General features: G+C 41.6%; 1 protein-coding gene across 1 annotated transcript in view; it reads left to right on the plus strand.

Moving 5' to 3' along the window:
- The window catches only part of LOC146816765 (uncharacterized), a 132,149-nt gene that overhangs the window by 63,373 nt on the left and 44,752 nt on the right, over window positions 1–24,024 (plus strand). The window contains exons 6-17 of the mRNA XM_085610640.1: window positions 2,185–2,268; window positions 2,538–2,705; window positions 3,126–3,222; window positions 3,326–3,552; window positions 5,346–5,499; window positions 5,584–5,792; window positions 5,870–5,984; window positions 6,066–6,271; window positions 9,784–9,895; window positions 22,928–23,097; window positions 23,250–23,323; window positions 23,394–23,521. Coding sequence (XP_085466766.1) covers window positions 2,185–2,268; window positions 2,538–2,705; window positions 3,126–3,222; window positions 3,326–3,552; window positions 5,346–5,499; window positions 5,584–5,792; window positions 5,870–5,984; window positions 6,066–6,271; window positions 9,784–9,895; window positions 22,928–23,097; window positions 23,250–23,323; window positions 23,394–23,521 — 1,744 coding nt within the window. The remainder of the gene's footprint in view (window positions 1–2,184; window positions 2,269–2,537; window positions 2,706–3,125; window positions 3,223–3,325; window positions 3,553–5,345; window positions 5,500–5,583; window positions 5,793–5,869; window positions 5,985–6,065; window positions 6,272–9,783; window positions 9,896–22,927; window positions 23,098–23,249; window positions 23,324–23,393; window positions 23,522–24,024) is intronic.

A 24,024-nucleotide genomic window follows, 5' to 3' on the forward strand; every position in this document is an offset into this window, starting at 1 on the left:
ATATTGGACGATCCCCATTACTGGCCCTAATGAGATACACCAAACTCATTCCTGCGCCGTACCGCAAGTACATTGCCTTAGCACTCCTGCTGGCCAAGGGACGGATTTCTTGCCGATGGGGCAGGGGGGATGGCACCCAAGTTTAAGGACTGGCTCAGACTTGATAATCTGCCAAGAGAAATTTTCCACCTATGCAGAGTTGCTACCATTGTCTTCCCGACCGTGGGACATATGGGGGCCCTTACAGTCTATTTATTGGCACACCCGTGCCCGCCCCAGCCCGCAGATCATGCAGCAGGCATGCCCTGAGACTGCACCCCTCTGACATGTCTAGATATATTATTGACACCTGCTTACCACGCACCACTTGTATGTCTCCCCTGGGTACCACTCGAACTGTATACTATAATGCTGGACCGAGACGCTCCCTGTTTCCAGACAGATAAAATGGACGTCCACAACAAGCCTGACTTGAGCTGTCAACTAAATGCCCAGTTTCACCTCATGTCTAGGCCTACGCACTGTTATCATGAAGCTAAATGTTTAGCGACCGTGCCAGTTTGTTACCATATCATACAATGCCCTGCACTGTTATGTCCTCACCTGTATCAGTTAATGCAATCCAATGTATGTAAGTTGTATCCATAACCAATTATCATTGAAATTGATGTACTGTTCTATTGAAAAAGTAAAAAAAAAAACTACCACAGGGCACTCCATAGAAATAAAGGCAGAGGTGAGTGTTAATTGTGGAGCTCCCATCAGCACTCCCTAATGAAAAGCACAGCATAAACATGCAAGAGATCTGCACACCCACTATTCACACCATCCACATAACCCTACCCGTTGTTTCCACTTGTTCTATCACTACTACAAAGGCCATTTGGTAAAGGAGCATACTTAACTTATCTTTAAATCATTGCTTAAAAGAACACTAGTAGGATACCTAGAGGACTACTGCAGTCCTACGGGCGGTGTACCCTCAGATGCTACAAAAGCACAACACATTAAAGGGAACCACCGGCTTATAGTCATTAATGATGACAAACCAAAATGTAATGCCCCTAAAGGTCACACCCACATTGCAAAACCAATCTGATTCCAGCATACACCCCAAATGAATGACCGTTTGGTCACGTAAATAGTTACCCTAAGCTCAGACTGGCATTAATGCTGGCCTAGGGTTTGAACATGCAGTCCATGACAGCCTCTAGCCTCCTAGCTGTCCCCATACTCCTACCACCACAGCTTGACAAATACACCACTTCCAACCCATCCAAGAGAACCACGGGGATGCTTCTTGGGGTTCACCCTCGCAATGGGCACATCGCACCCACTGTGATATAGATGGGCCAAAAGGTACTCTATAGAGAAGGGCTGGTCCAGTCTTGGGTCTGCAACCGCAAGGTAACCCCCAGGCACTACAAGGATACAAGGCCATATCCATGGCAAACTGTATGACATTTTAAGTATCCACAGTCGCCACCCCGGCATGGTTTGGTCATCTTTGGACTATGATTACATTCAAGCCATGCCTGTTGGACCTGTACCTTTTTGTTCTCAGGAAGGCTACTTTAAATCCGAGTGAGCTGATCTATTTTGTAGAAAAGACTTGTACAGGAATGTCAATTTACAATGTATGAATTACGCAACTGTACTATCGTCGTTTACAGGTTTTTGGATGGTGTTCTTATGCCACTTTGTAGATTTGTTGTATATTAATGAATTAGTTTTCTTAAAGCAGCAAACCATCAGGGACTTGCGGAATTTGCAATGGTTTGACTTATCTTAAGTTTCTATTACTACATTACGGAACTTGGGCTTTTAGTTTGGTGTGCAATATCATGACATGCAGTACGTTTTTGTGATGCGTGGGCTCCAGCACAAAATAAATCCTCAAAAATGAAGGCCTGACTCTCTTCTACAGCTTTCTGGTTTAGCTTGTTTAAATAAGGTTTTTTCACTGCAAAATGTTCAATCTTGTTTCAACAGATGGGGTGGCAATGTCAACAGATACGTTTCCCACAGTTGTGCTCAGACAAAACTATCACTTTCTGAAGTCTTTTTTGTAACCTTTGGTGGGACCTTCTGTGAGGTGAAATAAGCGTCCAGTACTGGCCAGATTTGTACTGATAGTTGATCAGTGACTCATTCTTTGAAGTCTGATCCATGCTTCCTTTCTAGGTGTCTGTTGAGAGAAGCATTCCTTTGGCTTCAGAGGGCTTCCTACAAGATCAGCCAGAGGATTGGGCCGCAGCTTTTCCAGATGTAAGTTCTTAAGTATGCATTCAGTATTATGAATGATGCAACTCCTATCTCTATAGATCAATGAATTCTGAAGCCCTTGCACGGTATCTGAAGCTAATGTTGGATTACAGAGTATGCAAACAAGGACCATGATAAAAAAAAAAAATTAAAAAAATCCGGGACAATGGTGAAATGCAGTTTTAAAGGCATGAATTGTTGCCATGGCCCAATGCTTTTGGCAGCAGGGTACTGGTGCTGCCCTCTACCATAATTATCCTTTGTGTTCTCAGGCAGTGGCTGGTAATGGGTCTGTGTGGCAGATTGTATTCCACCTCCCATCTGGAAGGAAAGTCATGCTTTTGACTGCGGCACAAGATGCTGGTTATGGAATCCGTACCACTGCCTCTCGGATTGTGCTGCGAGCTGCTTACAATGCATCGGAGGCATCTACAGGGATTGTAAGTATTGTACAGCTGTATTGCTCCATTTTTAGCTTATGACAAGCAGCAACTTAAAGTGGGATCCCACTGAGGTTAACATTTCTGGCCATCACACCAGTCATGAGGGGGATGTGCTTGGCCTATAGTGTCACTTAGAAGCTTCACACAATCTAAATGTTTGCAAAGGTGATCTAAAGTACTACCTGGGAGCTGTCTAGAAGTCTTCTGACCCGCTGAGCAGCCTTAAATCTTCACTCTGCCTTCTGTCGAAGTGAGATGAATGGGGAGGCTGATGCTGGATAGGCCCCATTGTAAAATCAGCTCTTTGGTTGAGGTGGTTATTGCCTGTTATCTAGAAGAAACCTTGGATTTGAGAACCATTGCTTGTAAAGCATAGTTAGTAAATGTGGATGCAGTAATGGTGTAGTCTTTTTGCAGTTTGGTGGTGTTGACTTCTCAGTTTTGAGATCTACTTCGTACTACAAACAGCGCTGGATGGTATTTATGGTTGATACCGCAGTAGCCTGCCCTGTTGGTGAGTGAAATCTTCTTTGTGCTGCGACCATTAGTTGAATTGCAGAATTTTAGACCACTCTAAAGATGTTACTGTTGGCTTCTTTTCTCCATGCCGATTTCAGATGACCTGAAGTATACGGATGACGCTATCTTGTGGAGTGTTCCAAGAGAGAGACTGATTCGACCTCTAATGGCTGGCGCAAACAACGTCCAGGCGAGCAGTGGTGCCTTGGGGGTCAACTTGCAGAAACTGAGTGCTGGAGATGTTCGTAATGAGTATGTGATCCAAAATGACAGTCTAGCTACAACAATCCAGATCCCCTTGGGTGCACCAAGTGGCTATTACAAGGTGAGGAACCCGGTTATATGTAATGGGTAAATGTTTAACCACAAACTAACTTATGAAAACCTTGTGTTGGTTTCCACTCTCTAGGGTGAGATTTTTCTGCATAATTTTCACAGCGCAGCCGTCTTACTTATCAAAGATCATTGTCCATTGTTCTGAACTAGATGCATAATCTCTTCTGTTTTGAATCCACCTAACCGAGCATGATAGCCAAGCAGACTAGTGTACTGCCCAAGATCTCCATGTCAAATATTTAAAAACTGGCTGGCCAGATACTCCTTTCATACTTTCAAAGTAGTTCATTGTTACCATTGAGTTTGGTTGGGGAAAAAAATACCTTTATTACCAAAAGTATCTAATGTTCAGTTGCAGCGTGTGCTATGGATTAATGTTGGATGCTGCTGTGATGTCTCCCTACTTACCACTTCGTAGCGCATGACGTTTATACTCTATACTGGCTTTCAGCTTCTGCATGTGTCAAACTGTGGATAGGTGGTCGATGAACTTGTAAATCTACCTCTCCCCTTCAGAGTCACAAAAGGTGTCCGGAAATGAGACACTTGCGAAGAGTCCCAAGGTTTTGATATATATCTTCCCAATAGGTCTTTACTATTTGTTTTTTTTAAAAATACAGGACTGTTTACCAGCACTGAGCACAATTTTCTGGTGTCCATTCGCCTCTTCCCACTTAGTGGTTTTGCAAAATGGGATTCTTCCCTAATGCAATAAACAGCTAAAGTACTGGTATGACATGGATGAAATGTTTTCTTATCTGTCTGATTTGTGGTGTTCCTGCTGTGACAGTCTATTTTGTTTAGTGAGCAGATGCAACTGTAGTTCACTCTATGCCCATGCTATCTGAAGCAGCTGAATACAGAGTTTACTATGCTCATTTGAATGGGTTGACGAATCTTGTATCCATATTGCCGGGTGGGATTAAAGTCTGCCCTCTATTGAAGTCCTCGTCTACTAATGAAGGGAAGTGGGAGAAGCCTGAAAGAGACAAGGGAGTGTAGAAATGGCGAAGGACTTGTCAATGGAAATGGGAGGTTCTGGATTATTATTCTGAGGGGCAGACTCATCCCACCGAAGGAGTAATGGAATACCTTGCTATGGTGAGACTTTCTGTGAGCAAACCTGGGCTTAACCAATGGTGTTAATAGCTCAAACCTGCACGCTTTTCCCAGAGATCAATGTGTTAGTTTCTTGAGGAGCTTCAAAACAGTCTTGTACCATCTCACTAGACTCCTCGTTAGTATAATTGCTTCAAACACTTGCAATGGAGGACAAACTGAGGCCCCTTACACCTCCCAGTCTGCATTGATCATCTGCGCTAAGGCTGAAGGTGGACTTTTACTACAGGAGGGGCCATTCTCACCTATCTTACCTTCTTTCAAATTGAGCTGGATGATCCAACCTCCCGTGGATTCATTTGAACGAGCCAAGATTGTTCATTTAAATTAAAGTCCAGTCAGCCATTGTACAGAGTGCAGGAGTCTAGGGTATCTTGTGGTAAAGGAAGTCTGAATCTAGACTCCGGCCCATCAGAGGTGTGTCCTCCTGTAGTAGACATCGCATACCTGGTCCAAATCGGTTACAACCCCGAGATGTGCAAGAAGCCAGATGAGAACAGTTAACTGCTGCACAGATTCTAAATCTTTGTGCAGGTTTGTAAACTTTGTGGTAGATTATTAAACATAACCTCTTGTTATGACGTATATTTATACTATAGCTGTAACCCATATAACACATACATATTTATGTAGCTTAATAAAGGCATAATGTTTAATTTTCAGAGCCATGTCATGAATGGGATCTACGGCTTAACCTACAGTGTCAACATATTTTTGCAAAATGAGTGGACTGATGACAAGTGGGGGCAGACCAGACAAACCATCATAAAAGACATTACAACTCCATTCATGCCACACCCACCCACTGTAATTAATTGTAAGTAGGGCATCTCAGTTTGTAACTTTACCTTTGTAGCGACTGAGGTAATTTTGTGATGTGTTCCTTTCTTTCCTTTAACAGCAACTATTCCGTCAACGAAAATGTTCAATGTGACAGTAGGGGTATTTCTTCAAGATGTTAATCTCGTGTTTATTACCATTGGTCCTGTAACACTAACTACAGCTCAAGCTAATGCTAAAGGATACTTTATCTCCGAGCTCCAACATCCAGACGGACGATTTAGTTACAAAGTGAATGTCCCATTTGATGACCCTAATGTCAACAAGAAGGTGGGTGTAAGGACCATTGATCAGGTTTGTACCAAATGGTTAACTGTGCAACATTGTTTATTTTTTTACTTTGTTAGGTAACTTGGCCGTTCACCGTCTATACATTGAATGTTACATTTGGCTTCAACGTGATTCCTCAGGGCAAACCCTTTTCTGTTCCTGCTGTAATCGTTGCAAGCCTTCAGGATATAGGTATGGCTACTAATTTTGCTTTTAACCACAAAGTACAAAATTGGTGTTTGATCTACTCAATGATTTGAAATATTGTTTCAGTGTTACCCAGCGCAACAGGCTATTGTGATGACCTTTACCTGCACCTTGTAATCAAACGGGGGAGTATAGACCAGGATTGGACACCTTATGTTGGAAACGTACGTCTGACCAATCAGTCTGACCAAACCCGTGGCTATCTGCTGTTTGACAATGGCACACACGTCGATATTTCAGTTCCTCTGGCATCTTCTCTTGTGGCCTATGAGGTAAGTTTAAGTAAAGCTGTTTGCTGTTCATTTAGCCTCGTGTTGTATCTTGCTGTTTAACTCGACACTGCATTTCATTAGTTTATTCCAGGTTATAAAAGACCTGAGATTCTCAAAACCCTTTCCATACAATTGATAAATCACATTGGCACAAGAGTAACATGCGCATATGATTAAAGTAACATGTACGTAACCTACTTTCAAGTGCTTGTTTATCTGAGGAAAGCTGAGCGCAGGATAAGTTCACCAGTTAAACTCTTCTTTTACGTGGAGTTACAGGCAATACAACATACATTTATTAGCCTAATGTTCCAATACAAAAGAGGTTGCATGTATAATGTAAAAATGCATCAATAGCTACCCAATGTTCCATCTCAGTAAGCATTACACCTCCAAACATAGGTACATGGTTACTAAAGAATGGCAACTTTCCAAAAATACAAAAATGTGTAAAACCACCCATTCAATGAGTTAATAAAAGATCCTTTTAAGGAACAGTCCCAGAGAGTAAGTACTCCGGTATACCCATATGTATGATGTAGGGGGCAAGCTACCACTGACACAACACTAGGCAAGCTGGTCACAAAAATAAAAGACGTTCTTCAGTTTCCTTTCGTCTGCACTCAAGAACAGTTTGAAGCAGCATGCTCTGCTGCCCAGTTCTAACTAAATGTAGTCCGGGGTAAATGTTAAACCAAAATTTGACACGTCACCAGGCTTTGTTTGATCCAACTAATTTTTAAAGCCTGACACAAATTTAGTTAATGAAATTTGTTGGGATGTTTCGATGGGGTTTGATCAGAGGTTGATAGTCACAGAAGTATTTACAAGTTAGAGATGTCCAGATGGAGTGATCATCAGCAAAGCACTGAAGTTGCTTTCTCACTTCTTACATAGAAACTCTCACAGGACCATTCTAGAGGACAATCTTGTAGGTGGGTCAATTTTGTGTCCAGTGATGGACTGGTCCGATGTGCACAGCAGGCCTGATATTCTAGAGTCTCCACTCCAATTGCTGATGTTCTGAAAGGAAGTTGATTTCCATGGATCCAATTTTCAGATCAGGTTAACGTTTTCCCAAATTTTTTGAGTTGAATCAATAAGACTGACCTGCCAATGGGGAGGTTCTTGTATTATCCTCTTTGTAAATTGGTACAATCTAAACCCTTGGGAAATTGACACTCCATGAGCTAGAGCAAAATAATGGAAAACACTCTTGGTTAAGCTGTGACTCTGGCAATCAGAACTTTATCATGAGCTCTAGCTTGCCAATTTTCTAAATTCAAACTGCCCTCTGGGGTTCACTAAAGAGTATTAAATTATTCTAGATCTCTGGTTTCCCAATGTGTTCAGCTTTAGTCATTCGGAGAACTTCATGATGCCTGGGTATTAATTTGCAATACATTCAAGAAGAATGTTTCTTTAATTTGCTAATCTCTACCTAGTTGTTGTGACCAACCTTATGGCAGGGACGGTTAAGTTTTTGCTTTACCACTCGTCAGACTTTTCCTCTGAGAATCTTTTTTGTTCTTCTTTATGGATTGTATCCCTTTTTGCATATTCTGGTAATCAAATTCTGTTGTAATACTGATATCCTCTCAAACTAATGCTTATAGAATGCAGAGACCAGAAGTTAGAACTACCAAATTGAGAGGGGACAGAAATTATGAGACTTGTTAAAAATGGTATAGTAAGAGATTCAATGATTCAAAACCCATTTTCTTGCAAGAACGCATTACTTAAAGGGTCAAATACTTGGAGGAAGAATTTCTAAAACTGGAATGTTAAAATTGTATACAAGAGAACAATGGAGAAACCAGTTTTCATATGCTTATTCTAGAAATTTAGTGGATAATGGGTATTGCTCAATTGTGGGCAGATGGAAATCCGTATGGTCCACATATGAGGTCAAAGGGTCATGGTCACCCTGCATGTTCTGGCATCCTAGCCATAACTTGATGCTAATTCTAAAGGGTCACCAAAATGTAGTCTTTACAAGTACTAGTAGCTTTAAAAAAGTTTACAACTGAGTTTTATGAACATCATGAAATTGATCTGCTCTAGGTTCCTGCAAGATCCAGAGTCTACCTTGATGGCACTGACTGACCCCTCTCCCTTCCCCCCCCCCTCCCCCAATACACGTCTTCGAAGCACTTGTTCTGGTATCTGGGGACCCAATGTATCGCAACACCACATGTCTGATTTTCTGCAACATAGGTCAGGTGCTGACAGGCACCAGACAACCGCTAGCTTTCTGGTATAACCTCCCCCCCCCCCCCCCCCCCCCCCCTTCTCCAATGGGATGTATTGCAATAGCAAATATTGATCCTGTTCAGATTATTGTAGTTTGTTTACTGGTGCTATTGCCTACAAAACTCTTTGGTGAATTTGAATCCCCACTGACTGGTTTTGGGCAAGGGAAGAATGAAAGTGACCTTGCATAACATTATGCGGCCATTGGATAAATGGGATCTAGGGACTCCAAATAGTGAGGCTTAATATTTTGCCACTCAATTGCAGAGGCCGATGCGATGGCAATCAGTTGCAATTGACAGAGTGCTTGTAGCTTGGTGCAAAGATAGGCTTCGTCATAATGTAGGAGTCGGTTCTCTGGTATAACCCTCCACTCTAAAGGTTGACTAGCTATGCTGGCATTGTTTTGAAATGTTTGAGACCCCTTGGGTGTATGCCCCTGAGATTCCGCTGTGGTGTCTCCCAGAATTTAGAACACTCACCAGGTTACATAATCGGCAAGTGTTGCCTGAGGCCAGCATAAGATTAGTGGTAGACTTTTGCTCTAATGGCACTCTGTACATATGACGCCCTCACAGATTCCTGGGGCTTGGGAGCAAGTTATTTCCTCACTCACAATGCACTACTTAATGCGGTCAGGATTACATGGGGAGAGGGAGATACCAAACCTGTTGGAACCTGTCCCACAAGTGGCTATCACATTAGCCTAGGAGAAAAGCCAGATCTTCACTTTACCATTGTTTCTCCATTTTTGTTTCCAGCCTAGATGTAGGTAGAGCCTAGTGGGAAGTGATGTTGGGTAGAATTTTCACAGAAGAGAAATGCGGAATGCTGCGCTACCCCAAGACTGTCGTAAGGAATCCATGATGTAAATGTACTTATCTACACCAAGCGTATTTAACCACTAAATCACAAGGCTGTACCCAGGCTCAGCAGATCACCGTCCTCCCTGCAAATTGCAACAGGCAGGCTTCCTTCATGTGGTATGGGACTGATAATTGCTCATCTGGGCTGAAATGGCAAATGCTTAGCCAATTGTAAGGGTAGAACCAGCTATTTAACTGGTTAAAGTACCTGCAGCGGGGGGGGGGGGGAAGAAGGCAAAAGATCTTTCTTATACATGGAAGATGGATGCTCTGAGGTAGTTATGAAACCTACTGTGGAGGCATCTGAAGTGCTTTAAGAGCAGTAACAAGTGTAGTTTTTGTTTGACCAGAGACCAATTTAGGAGGTTGATGCATCTGGTTTTGCTTTTCCAGGACAGCGTTGGCACTACTGCAGTTACCATTCCAGTCTCTCTGAAAGATCCGGCTGGCAACACTAGGAGTAATTTCTCGATGTCATGCAGTTACATAGCCAAAGAAAAAATAGGTAATGTTCTTATAAACAGTGTATACACCCTGAATATAATGCAGCTTTACCACTATTCATGAGTGCAACTTGGGGCAGTTAACCTAATATCTGGGCCACTTTCTTTTAGATTTTAAGCTGCGTACGGTCATTAAACATAAAATATTTACTTTTCTGCCCCCCCAGTACATTATCAAACAATTCATGGTTACGGTGAAACGCAATATTCTATTTCATTACATCATTTTCAGCTTTTCATGGCTTTATCCTATCTGGATCTAAAATCCTATGTCTGGAGTGTATAACATGGAATCCAAAAACGGGAAGTCCCAAGCATGAGCATTGAACCATTAACCAATAGAACTCCTCCTGCACAATCCAGCTGGTTGAGAATGTATGACTTTGATGGGATCGGCACTTTCTTTTACTGTTAAGTCATGTAAAGCACAGCATTCAAAAATTGATAATCCTTGTGTACACCATTTGCATGCTTTGTGAAGGTGACTGACTTTGAATGGGGATTGAGTATTAACCTGTGAATAATGCACAAATCTAATTTACAGTAATTGGGGGTCACTTGGTGCCATGGATTGCTAGATCAAGAATATAATGCCTAAAAAAAAATATATATATAATCTCACAAGTTGTGGAATACTATGGTGTAGGGAACAGCCATTTGGAAACCGTTGTGCTCTTCCAACGGTTCAAGTATGTGCTATTCATACATAGAAACACACCAAGGGTCTAGATAACTGCAATACCTACTGATTTGATTGAGAAATGTGAAGATGAAGTAACTGGAAGGGAACTTGAACAGGTAATCAAGACCCAATAATGGAAGCTTAGTTTTAGCACATGTAAGCGTAAATTTGTTTGGCCTTCATAGAAGTGGAAAGACTGAGATCTGAGACACACATCACGTCACTGTATAGTTTGAGAAGTGTCCCAGCTTCACTCACTATCTTCATGTTAGATGGGGAAGATGGAACCCAGTAAGTTCAAGCACTCCAAAATACCATGTACACTTGTCACAGCCTCTACGACATAACTTGGGGCTGGCACTTGGATTCAGTCCTACTTTATGTTCAAGACCTCATCAAACCTCCAGAGCTCAGTTGCTCATTTTCATTAATTTAAAAAATTCCAGGTATCCTGGATTTTATGGAACCGTATTTAGCGATGAAGCAGTTGTAACAAGTACTTGAGCGCTTTGTGAACTTGACAACTTCAGTTTTCATTCAAATCTGGTGTTTTACATGTGAAAAGGATGGTACAGTACAGTGTGGCTGATTTAGTGGAAACCTTAATGCAGGCAGCATCAAAGCAAGGTATTTGAAGCAAGTATTTCCCAGAAAAAAATTGACATATTGCTGTCTTTAGTCTGCAAGTGTGGTCTTTTGGGACTCTTAAGGACGTTTGACACGTGTCCTTGTTTTTCCTAAATTTAACTTGCCTCCACTTGTATTTGTGTAATCCTGATTTGTGTAGGTCTTAACTGGAGGAATGTTATCAGCCCTTCAGGAAACATTCTAATACTCTAACAAATGTATCTAGGAATATCCGTAGACTGAATTTTTCCCTCCATGTGGTCTTTTGGTAATGTATAAGCCTGGATTCACGCCTGGTATCCTGGCTTCGAGTTGGAGCTTCCGTAACCCTGCATTGACAGACTTATTTGTTGACTGGGCAATATGTACTAGTAATAGAACTTAAAATATTGCTTAAAAAGACTACTTTCGTGTGACTAAGCTACTACTCTGGACAAACACATAGCACAAAATGGGTTCTGCTGGCAGGGAGCAAATTCAGATGGAATGATCATCCATTGACAAAGCAAGAAATCATTTACAACACTTGTATAAACACAAATGGTAAACTGGAAACTTAATGTTAATATTGAGATTCTGGAGGAGACCTGGTGCATAATTTGGCTACAGCAGCCAAGTCCTCAATACAATTACAAGATAAGTTAAATGCATGTAGAATGACCAGGTTGTACCTGGACCAAAAACATTGAGTTATGTTTAGCAGTCCGGACCTGTTGAAAGGGTTCTGGGGAAACATGCACACTCCTCCATATAGGGGCGAGTGTTCATAGATGCACAATCTTACTGAAAGGAGATTGTGTTTCACATCACAGGCATAACCATGGCTTCCCAAAGAGGACTGTATGGAGGAGCAGTAGAGTGAAGACTATCCACGCGACACCAAAGGGAAAACCAATCACTCGCCACTAGACTAGCAATTGCACAAGTTTGGAAGCTTCAAGCACCGTACACCTGTGGTGGGGGAATATCTGGAACATACAGACAAAATATAGGCACTAATAGTATACAGGTTCAAGAAAGTTTGGCTGCCTTCCCAAACGTATGGGAAATTGCATCGCACTGTCTGTTCTAGAGTTTCCTCTCTCCTAGCCCTCGAGCCAGAAAGATTGTATGGCGCAAAATGATCGGCTTCTAGGTACATTGAGACTGTCCTGCATGAATAAAACAGTGATTAAATGTAAACAATGTTCCATACACCGAATGTATTGACTAATATGTACGGATTGTATAGTGTTGACCATGGAACTGCACACTAAACTTGATATGACTATAAAAAAATAAAAAACTTTTAAATGAACTTGGGCACACAAGACCTATTGTGACTCTAGTGATGGTTTTAATTTAGTGATCTGCAGCAGAGGGCTCTTCTAGCAGCATTGTGGTGTCATTGGCTTTTTGATTTTGAGAATTTTCTATGACCTCTAACGGTAAAGGGTGTCTGGGAGTATTGAGAATCCTCTATAGTGTTGATTGTTTCCCATGGCAGAGTACATTCGCCCAGTTTGGAGTGCTTTAACCATAATTCTGAGCCACCTCCAATTTAAATGATTGGCTTCCTTGAGGGACAAATATTGTGCTTCACATATATATATATATATATATATATATATATATATATATATATATAATTTTTTTTTTTTTTTTTTTTTTTTTTTCTGGGAACAGCATGCATTCATAAATCTTAAAAGCCTTGATAAAGACTTCAAGAAGACCAACCTCATTCCAGCATCAATTGCTCTGCAGTTGAGGTGGCAGCTACTATTGTAAAACCTTCAAGGGATGTGGAGTGCTGGTGTAGTATGATCTAGCTAGAATTCCAGTAAATCCATGCATTTTCCCTGCATGCCGAAGGCTGATGGGCTGAACTCTGCAGAAGCAAGTCCACTGACCATGGTGGTTGCTGAATACCTGAAGAGAGCTTAACTTTGCTGCTTGGTTTAAAGGAGGAGGGGGTTGGGTTGAGCTTTCTGTAGAAACACCAGCTTGGAAATTACAATGTCCACCCTGTTCTGGTGACGATGCGGGGTGGCATGGAATGTCACATAGAAAGCATTTGAAACCACCTCACAGCTGGCTCTGGTGTATTTTGCACCATAAAGGAGGGAGATTTCAATGGAGAATAATCTGGTGAATAGCACTTAAATTTTATGTAGAGCAAAGGCCTTTAATGGGGAACCAATAGCCCATCTTGGTACCATGGCCTGAACACAGCTTTAAGGAGGTATGTGATACCCTTCCATGCCACCATTCTGTTCCTTTTGTTTTCAGTGTAGTTAGTAATCTGACTTTCAGCTGCCGCCATTACCATGCATACTTGTACTCTTCAAAGACTGGAACCTGTGTTCTTTTCTACATGGAAAAGTTTGTGTTTATTGCATGAAATCTGTTTGGCATAAAAGGCATCCAGACAAGTAAAGCATGCCAGTGTATTTTGTAACCTTTTTATGTAATATTTACTTTTGATCAATACATTATACATGTCGGACCCACAGGTTTTCACGTGGGGAAACGTGGCCACTGTACTCTAAACACAGGCACACCACATTGATTTTTATCTATATATTTTATTCACAATTGTTAAAAGGGATCTAGATCTATTTTGTAAAACCAGCTTATCTTGACCAGAGAAATTAAACCCGTTAATAAACAATAAATATGAAATTGTAGTCATTAAAATTCAAACCTTTCAGTTTATCGCTAGAAATCCATCTTATACTAACTAGTCTCTCTCACGTGTGTGTATTGCTGTTTAAGTGCTTGATTTGCTTTGGATTGTTATCACTAATTTAATCATCTGATTAAGAACACTCACCTCGCATGCCTTGTAAATTGCTGGTATACAGTTATGACCTTCTAAAACCTGTTATTCCAGATCTATCTTGCTGCCGCAGAAGGCTTGTCTGCTCCCTTAAGATCCTTTCTTTCCCCAAGCCATTGGCTTAGAAACTGCACTCAAATGAGCTACAAAGATGCACCAGAGAAGGTTGTATGATAGAACCACTAGTGGATAAACCACACATGCTTCTACAACACAACCTAAACAAAAAATTTCTTAACCTCTCATTCCTTTAACAGATAATTTTGTGGTAAAGGCATGAATGGTGATAGGGTATGCATGGGTAAGGTTGAGACCCTCTCTCCCCCCGCCCTAAGATACCTACCCGCCCTGAGGTCCAAATACCCCTACCCCCTCCCAACCCCCATACTGTCCCTAACCCTTTAACACTAGCTCAACCCCCCCCCCCACCCCCTTGTGCTGTAATTACAACTACTCTAACCCCTTTCACTGCCCTTAGGCAAACCCCTATTTTAAAAAGTACCCCGAACCGCCCCCGGCCCTAAACTACCATGACCACCCATTCTCCTCCCACTGCCAAGAGGCTTAAAACTGTCCCTTAACGTAGTCCAGCCATGACCCAGCCCTAAAAACTACCTTGAATACCCATTCCCCTGATGTCTAATACACCAACCCCTAATTAAAAAAAACTCTCAGCCCTGAAAACTACCCCCACCTTGCAGCTCTGAAATCTACACCCGACCCCCCAGCCCTCTGAAAACTACCTCCAACCCCAGCCCTGAATACAACCCCAGGTCACAAAACGACACCCGAGCCCACAACTATTCTGACCCACCCCCAGCTCACAAAACTATCCTGACCCAGCCCTCGAAACAAACCCCTACCCACTACCAGCCCACCAAACACCCAGCACTAGACCCAGCCCTACTTGCCTCACTGCTTCCTGCGAAGTCTTCCTGCTTCCGTCCGCCAGCAGCTAGACCATGCATTGCCTTAACCATGCAGATGTGTGGTTAAGGCAAGCGTGGTAGGGCTTGCGGAGTCAGAACACTTGTTTAGACCATGGTGTTCCGACTGTTTCCCACCAGAGAGAAATGTGGTTATATTTTTAATCGGGCGAAAACCATCTATCATTCAAAAGCCTTCAATTATCTGCCCTCCCCCCCCCCCCCGCTTCATAAGCTAGGGATTTATCCAGTAAAGTGGGCCTCATAAGACCTACATTTCGAGGATTGGACCAGATGTTACCAAATTTAGTGCACATTCCTGTATATTAAACTTTTTCCTCTCTGATCGAGTCTTTCAACTCAAGCTCCAGTCATGGGTGGTTTAAACTGCAATGACCCATCTTTACCTTGCCTGTTCTGGTTGACAGTGGCAATTACTTCATTGCACCCGCATGACGCAATCATTTAGAGGCATGTTGCTCATAGCCCCTTGGCAACGGAGGCAGTATCACTGGGTGGACAGAAAGCAGATGTTGGAGATGCTCTTTTGTATGGGAGTGCATTATAAACTGTACCTTTTCACTTGTAAACACAGACCCCTTATTAAAGAAATGCAAGTCCGAGATCTGCTTCTACCCATTCATGCTACAAGAGTTTCCTGACCGGTCTTCAGACTTCTTGTTCTAAGTTTGCTTTCTTGACAGCAGTAGATGCCATGACCTACTGCTCCAGTCCAAGATTTTATTTGCATTCGCCGACTAGCAGTCCGGTTTTAAACAAATCGGAGGAACATGACTAAGGTTTTATAAGAATCCTAAAATGCAAAGGGGAAAAACCTGGGCTGGAACTGTCCCGCTTGGACCTTGAGCACTTGACAGGGGCTGTACAGCAGGTCTCTATGCCCCCCCCCCCCCACCCAGCTAAAGCACAGGTCCCAGATTTCAGCAGTCATCTATGCAAATGCAGGGAAGGATCCCCCAAGCCTTGCCCTTTTCCCTGTGCCATCTTTGGAAAGCCCCCAGTGGGTTGTCCCTCTGACTCATAGCAAACACAAAATTTAAAAGACCTTCCCTGGGGCGTTATCCATGGCGCCCAGCCGGCTGTCCCGCCAAATGTTTTCTTCCTTTTCCTTGACTATTCCGGACCCCTAGGAGCCTGGTGTCCATACACAAGGCTACCCTGAACGGGAGACTGCCCCAGCCCCCCACTAACCTTATGGTCCATTGACGCACCACCGTTGAGTGCCAATTGCCTCTCTGGGCAAATGGGCAATGCACCCAGGGGGTGCACACCATAGACTGAAGACCTGTGGCCTAGACCTTAATTTCACATTTTATTGCCTCTATCCGCAGAACTTGCAAGAGATAGTAGTATTAAGAGTAAAGGTAATATTAATGGTAATGCTAGCTACTACTACTTATAATACCAATACTACAAAAATTATTTTTCTAAAGTATAGCTACCTCAAACGAGGTGTCCCAGTGCTAGGTACAGGTATCAGCAGGCCTAGATGCAACTATTACACCCCCAAAGATCCTGTTTAAAATATACTTTTTAATTTTTTCCTAATGATGTTCCAACTGGACCTGTAAATATCTAGGCAAAGCATTCTACAATTTTGGCGCTAAATAGCTGAAAGAGCTCCCATCTGTGCACACTTTCTATATCTTGGGAGAAGTCTCCAACATCTCCCCTGCTGATCTTAAATGCCTTGATGGTACAAATGGTCTAACCAAAGTTTGAAGGTAGCATGGAACTTTGTTAGCAAGTGCCTTTTGACAGTAGCACAGGGTTTTGAAAGCGGATCTCTGCTTCACCGGAAGCCAGTGCAACTTAAGTGTGTCCCATTTTAACATGCGTTTTGGCAAGGTCAATAAAAGCTGTGCAGCAGAGTCCTGTATTCCCTGGGGTCTCTTAATCTGCACCTGTTACACTAATGTACAAAACATTGCAATAGATGAGACCACACACAATCTGTGCCTGAACTACTGTGTTTTATTGTGTTTTTTTTATGACTGACAGAAAGCACAGGACTTCTCTCTGCATATTAAGCAGTCCAAAATATTTTCCTGCCACTGCATTGATTTGACAGCATTGATCTTCAGGCAATTCAGGTCCATCCACCTAGCCAGCTCTGCCAGGCAGAGGCCATGTGGGACGTATTCTGTGTGTGTGATCAGCTGTGGTATCTGCATATGAAATGATGGTGAAGCCATTGCGTTTGATCTCCATCAGCGGTCGTATGTTCACTCAAAGTTGGACTTACGGAGGAGCCCTGTGGCACCCCTTGTTTCAGTGGAAGCACCTTTGATTGATTGGGTGTTTGACACCTAGAAGGTGCCGCCCTTCAAATAAGAGGCGATCCAGCTCAGCGATTCATGGCCCACCCCACAGTTCCAGAGTCTCTCAATCAGGATGTGATCTTGGAGAATAGTGGTAGCAGTAAGACCAGGTGATAGTTTTCTGGCTTGGAGGGGTCCAGAGGAGGATTTTTCAACAGGAACTGGCACAGCATGCTTCCACCGCCCGGCACCAGTCCTTGAATTTGATAGCACAGCTGTTCGCCAAACAGTCGAACCAGGTGCTCAAACACGGGGCATCTCTGGCTTTTGCAGGAAATAAACTATATAACTTTGCTACCTTTTCCACAAAGAACTGTGCTAGGACGTTACATCCCACCTCTGATGGTGCAGTCGAGACTGAGTGGAGCTGGTGATGAGTGACTTCACCACAGTGAAATATTTCACAAGTAGAGCTTTCAGTCTGTCAAATGTTTATTTAGACCTTAGGTCCTTAATCTCATATCCTATACAAACCTGACCGCTTTTTATAAATACATTCACTTAAGTAGTTATACATTTTTAACAAAATAAACAACCCATTGATTACAATCTTATAAAAACTAATAACTTAAAACATACCCCTTCTTTGTCGTCCCCTTCCCCCATGACATACAAATAACTCATCATAAATTATCTAAGCGTTGCTGATCTATATACACAAACCTTTTTGACAGCAATCGTAAACCTGCCAATAGCACATGCTATATCCAAGAAACTAATTTTGATTAAAAGTTCCACAGCTTGTACAGTTTCTTATACCATCTTTTTTTAAATTGGACATAAAGACCTTGTCCGTGCGGTCTGAACCTTTAGACAGTCCAATAAAATGTGCAAAATATCACTTTGTGCTTATATCGCGTGTAATTTCCCCCTCCCGGAATCAATCATGGGCACTTTTAGCTTATTAGAACTTTTGAGCAAACTGAATTGTATCGGTGCTGAAGTCACACCGTGCTTTCTGAACACTACAGTGGTAGAATTTTTTTTTGCACTGCCAAATATATTTTGCATGCAGGGCTATATGCTGTGCCAAAGGCGCTCAAGGTACTGACACGGAGTTTTCAAAACCATCAAATCCTCATTAAGCCATTCAGCTGACTGTGTGCGAAAAATGGGATGTTCTACCAGATCTGCTTTATCTAATGCTCCAAAGATCCACTTCTCCATTTGTGCATCTGCAGTCTCAATACAGCTGTCCTAAATAGGCTGGCTGATCGCCAGCAGTTCACAGAACTTAGACTGGGTGAGCTTAACCCACTGCCGTGCCTGTGCCACATGGGCAGGGGCGTGACTTTTTGGCAAGTTCTCATACAAGACCATAAAATAAATGGCAAAATGGGCAGAACAAGTGAGTGGAATAGGATGCATGATCAATATCCCAGCCAGATTTGAAAAAATAGGGTCCAACATATCCCCCAATCTGTGTGGAGGACGTCACATATTGAAAAAGCTGCAACCCCTCCAAATCTGCAGCCACAATCATTGCTGCCAGACAAGGAGTATCCTCAAAATGCAAATCCAGATCTCCAACCACAGTAAAATTTGAATTTCAAAGTATCAATGGAGACGGGCCCAGGGGGACGATTAATAAGGATTCCTGATATTATACATTTGTCAATGCCGGAGGGGAAAAAGGCTGCTTCACTTCCCTCAATACTAATCTGAGAAGGTACATTGTATGAACACCCTCCTTCCCTCTCAACATGAACCCCAGAATAAATAAAATCGGTGATTTCAATGTTGAAAATGCTAATCTGTATTGCTGTATTACTTGCTGCTTTTTGACTACCACATGAGGCAGTGCTTTCTTCAATTGGACATCCCTCCTTTTTGTAGAAATCGCAATCTAGTATGATCAATACTTGGAGGCCAAAATATATATTTTAAGTTATTAGTTTATAGCCCAAAAGGGCACTATTGTGTTTGAATGTTTGCTGTTTAACCTGTACAACTTGGAGATTGTGCCTGGGTATGTTTTTTTTTTTTTTTTTTTTTTTTTTTTTGTTTTTTTAACATCTTGGTGTATCACAAATGACCTCTTTTCTCCCCAACCACTGGTGTGTGAATTTGGAGTCAAGATCCAGTTTATTTATTGGTTTGATAAATTACAATAATGTGAACATACAAACTGCAACAATGTACACACAACCATAGAATGAAAAAAATGATCGTAAAACCGAAAAGAGGCTAAAATTGCAATGGCATAAAACCTTTTAATAAGTTAAATTCTGAAAATATTTAATACTTACTCTGGGTTAAATATTTTCATTGTTGGGCATTCCATGTAATCCCATTCGCAATAAACCTCTTGGGTTGAAAAGCAGTTTTAACTTCTTTAAAACTGGGCAAACCAATCTGACCTGCTTTGTCTTGAAAAATTAAATAGCGGAGTACAGATCGTAGACCCCCACGCAGATACTATTTTTCAAATTGTCATTGATCTGTAATTTTTTAGTTATTGGATTACGTGTTTTTATTTTTTTAATACAGCAAAATGTTTCTTGATGACCTTACGGTGCAGTAATGATCCTTTTCAGAACTCTATCCAGTTAGTCTTTCTGGTGTGTTGCGTTTTTAAGGAGTGAAATTTGGGTTCAGCTTGTAATCCTAGATCAATACAAAAGTAGTTTTGTGACCTGGTGTAATTCTTGTGGTTATTGCCGCCAGAGTTCTTCTCTTATTAGCCATCACAGGAAATAAGCAGCATTAAATATTTTGCATTCATGTTTTGATTACTGCAACAGCTTCAAGTCACCAGCGGTGTGCCCAAATTCTAACCCAAATGCTTGTATCTGGAGGGTATTACAAACGCCAGTAGGTTATTTAAAATCTTACCCTCCATGCAATACAGGAAGGTGTAAATCTTATGATGAATGCAAAAAACTATTGATGGACAGAATGCAGAACAATGTCATACATTCACCCCAGTACAGAGATCTGTGCCTAAATCCAGCGTTTTTTTGCTCACCATGCCATTCCAGCTTGGACCCAGCCATATGCAAATCAGTCTTGACCCTGTGCCCAATGGGAACAGTCCAGCCCGAACTGCCAGGCCAGGCCGTCCCTGGACTGGAAACAAGCATCCTAGGACCAGTTTCAGGGTTTCACCCCTCTTCAGCCAGTATAGCTGGATTCCAAATCTTATGATAAACATGCATTGTTATATGGTAACGTCGGCTGTACCTTGGCATTCTAAACCAGCATTACATATGTTGGGTGGTGTCTCCCCTCCCCCACCAAGTAGCGAATGCTGTTGAGGGGACTACCACAGCAGATAGGCTTGTAACCGATAAGTTATGTATGTGGCAGGAAACTCAGTTTGTGAGATTTAAAGCTAAGGAATGTACAATGATGAAACATGTTCTAAGTTAGTACTATCTAGGTGCCAGGAATAATTGCAATGCTTCTTCCCACTTGCTAAAAACCATTACTCTAGATCTGTGTTAATTTTCGAAGTTAGGCTGGCATCATTACATAGGGTTGTACGGTATTTTTGCAATACCTAATGTTGTGTTTAGGATTATTACTTCTCCTGCATATAGGCTTGTTTACATGTGCATGTGTTTACGTAGAGACTTGGGTATCTGATTCAGTACTCTTTGGAGGTCATGTATATCAAGAATATAAATGGTGTCAAAATAAATCCCTGCTCAGCACATTTGTGATGGTAATGTTTCCTTTGATAAGGTAGACTGCCCTTCTCCCTGGCGTAAACTGACTGCTCTTGCCTATTCTTGCGATGTTCAAGAAATCTCAGACTGTTACAAAGTCTATAAATGTGGCGTAGACTTGGTGGTTTCCTTATTATGCATTTTCTGTTTAGAACCGCTCCGATACCCCATATGGTAACATTACTGCATTTTGGCAGAAACCAATGATTAAAAGGCCATGCATTTTCACTGTCCTGGCTTGGAAATGCTCCAAGAGTGGCACAGCAAATATCTTTCCTACGCGTCCAGGGGAGTAGTCTGCTCATAATTCTAGAGTTGCAAATTAGACCCTTTTTTTATGAATGGGTAAGATGATTGGATCCTTTCAGAATTTGGGACTCTTTCCTAGATACCAACGAAATGAGGAGATGCCAGGAATTTGTCCCAATATTCAGGATTTACATCTAGAGGTTGGTAATACTTCCAGGCCTGATTAATGTCTATTGAAGCCCCAAAAACGTATTTAGGCCCAAAATCAAACTGTTTTCTTCCAAGCAGATTCCTACAGGTCTGCCAATTTGAAAACTCTGGTGTACGTTGCCTATTCCCTGTGCATGAATGTTCTAACTTCTGCCACATAAAATAGTTTTTTTTTTCTTCTCTAAGTTTATATAGAACTACTCTACCAACTGTGTTGGCAGGCTTTACAGTAAACAACCCTAACTGAGACCCAGATATAGGCATAGCCATTTGGAAGATTTTATCAAACAGGTAGATTGAGGGAAGATGAAATAGGAGGAGAAAAGAGCAGAGTAGATGGAAATATGAGCTTCAGATGTAAGACTATCGAGTGACTCCCCATTCAAATAAATGTTTTGCTTTTTAAAACACTGCTGTTGTCTTGTCTGATCTCGTTGGAGACCGTTTGAGTTTAAGGGCCGCATCTGAGAAGGATTTGTGTATCTTGGTGGGATTTAAATTTCTTTAAAGCCAGAAACTTTTTTCCTCAGATTTCTTGTCCTACTGGAAATGAGTAGCAGAGAGGGAAGGAAGGTAGGATGTTTAGATTTTAAGGCTCGGTAAGTAAAGCAGGCAAGTTTAATTTTAACCCTTGCCTTCAGAGGGAGCTAGTATGGACCTCTATGAGGTTCGGTAACTCGATCAAACTTTTTGGCAATGACTATTGGGCGACCTGCAGAAAGAAGCGGGGCTTTTAAAGGTGCTAGAGATGATTTTGTAACTTCTGTGAGTAGAGCATTGGTGGTGTCCGTTTTTGAGGTGACTGGCTTGCAATACAGATTAAATGTATCACTTAATCTCCCTGTGCCTAACAAAAATGAATGTGCCCATCTGGGACGACACTGGTCATGTAAAGCGCTCTGATACCTGATGTCCTCTGGTCTAGTTGACGCTATTTAAAACTCTTAAAGTCAGGACAACTAGTTTCAGACTTTTTTTTTTGAGGAAAGACCCCCCCCCCCCCCCCTCCCCCCTCAAGCTGATTTGGTGCTACTCGTTTACACGAACCTTTTGTACTAAAAAATCTTCATGGTCTTTCAGCTGCTTGCTAGTCACCTACTCTTGGTTTTCAGTATACATTGGGAAACTGCTTGCACTCTTTTCTCCAATCTCTAAGGGCTTTGTTACAGAAACTATGTGCCTAATGGCAAATGCTTTTTTTTTTTTTTTCTTTTTTTTTAGCATCTCCAAATGCATGCATCTCATATTGGTTTTAAATAAAATGCACTATTGCTCTTGTCTCAACCCCAGTTTAGCCATATTAAGATCCCTACTCAAAGCATTCATTACACCGGCTCGTCTACTTGTAACACAGCAGCCTCTTCATTATTTTACCTGCATATCTGCCAAGTGCTTAAGATTTAATCGATGTTTAATGCCATTCTGTTAGTTCTAAGGTGATGCACTTTTTCTTTGACTTCTTCCATCCCTAAAATCCTTCACTTAATCTACACTGGTTTACTTTGGCAGATTGTCATCCAAATGGGACCATTGTCATTACAACCTCTCCAAAGGCTGTGTTAAAAGGCATGGATCTTAGTCAACTGGTGTTACGGGATCGGCGTTGTAGACCTACTGAGATAACGGATCTGAGCGCAACATTCGTCTTTAATGCCAAAACCTGTGGAACCACTTCAAGGGTATTCTATGGCATCCTATACGTCAATTTTGCATGGAGTGATGTGGCTTGTCTTGGTTTGGTATTTCTCATAACTTGGGTCTGTGTGTTTTGTAATTTGGTTGTCTTATCCCATTTGTCACTAATTTTTCATATGCACCATTTTATTTCCAGTTTGTAGGAAACACCGTCATTTATGAAAATAATATATTCCACCTCCGATCAAGCCCAACTGGAGCAAAATACAAGTAAGTATAATTGTGTAATAGTTAAGTGAAATGCAATTTGGATTCTGAAAATGTTTCTGCTTTCCCCTAGTTTGAGCATATCCTGTATTTATCACATCAATGATTCTCTGATGGTGTCCTACGCTTCCGAGGATATCGTTTTACCACCTGCCGAGGAGGTATTTGGGTCTCTAGCCCTGGTGATGAGACTGAGCAAAGGTAAACTATAGAACTGTATTGATGGATAGAACAATTTGTGTGCAACTTAACTTTCTATTTTTTTATTTTTTTGATTTTTTCTTACTCTGCCGGTGCTGTTGCATGAGTATTGACATTGCTAAAATCTAAATCGGCATGCTTGACGATAAATAGCCTTTATTTACCTCTTTATGCATGTCATCAGAAAATGTTTGTTAAATGCTTGCTTACTAGTCACAAGTTGCCTCTTTTAGAGTTATTGACGATGTGACTGAATTACTATAACTTTTTTAAATCGAGGGTTTAGAGTAATTCTGCGACTATGGTTAATCTTTTAGTATAACATGTGAAGGTCGAAATGTAAAAGGCGGAAGTTAATGTTTTGAAATGTGAATCATTGGAAAGCTAGACATGGAATGCATCTCCTATATAGTAAATAGTCGTCGTTTGTAGGTGTGACTACAAATAAATTTGGCAGTTGTGAGTTTGTCATCGAACTCAATATACAGAAAATAGTTTGTGGG

This window comes from Triturus cristatus, chromosome 6, assembly GCF_964204655.1.
Source record: "Triturus cristatus chromosome 6, aTriCri1.1, whole genome shotgun sequence".
Lineage (NCBI taxonomy): Eukaryota > Metazoa > Chordata > Amphibia > Caudata > Salamandridae > Triturus > Triturus cristatus.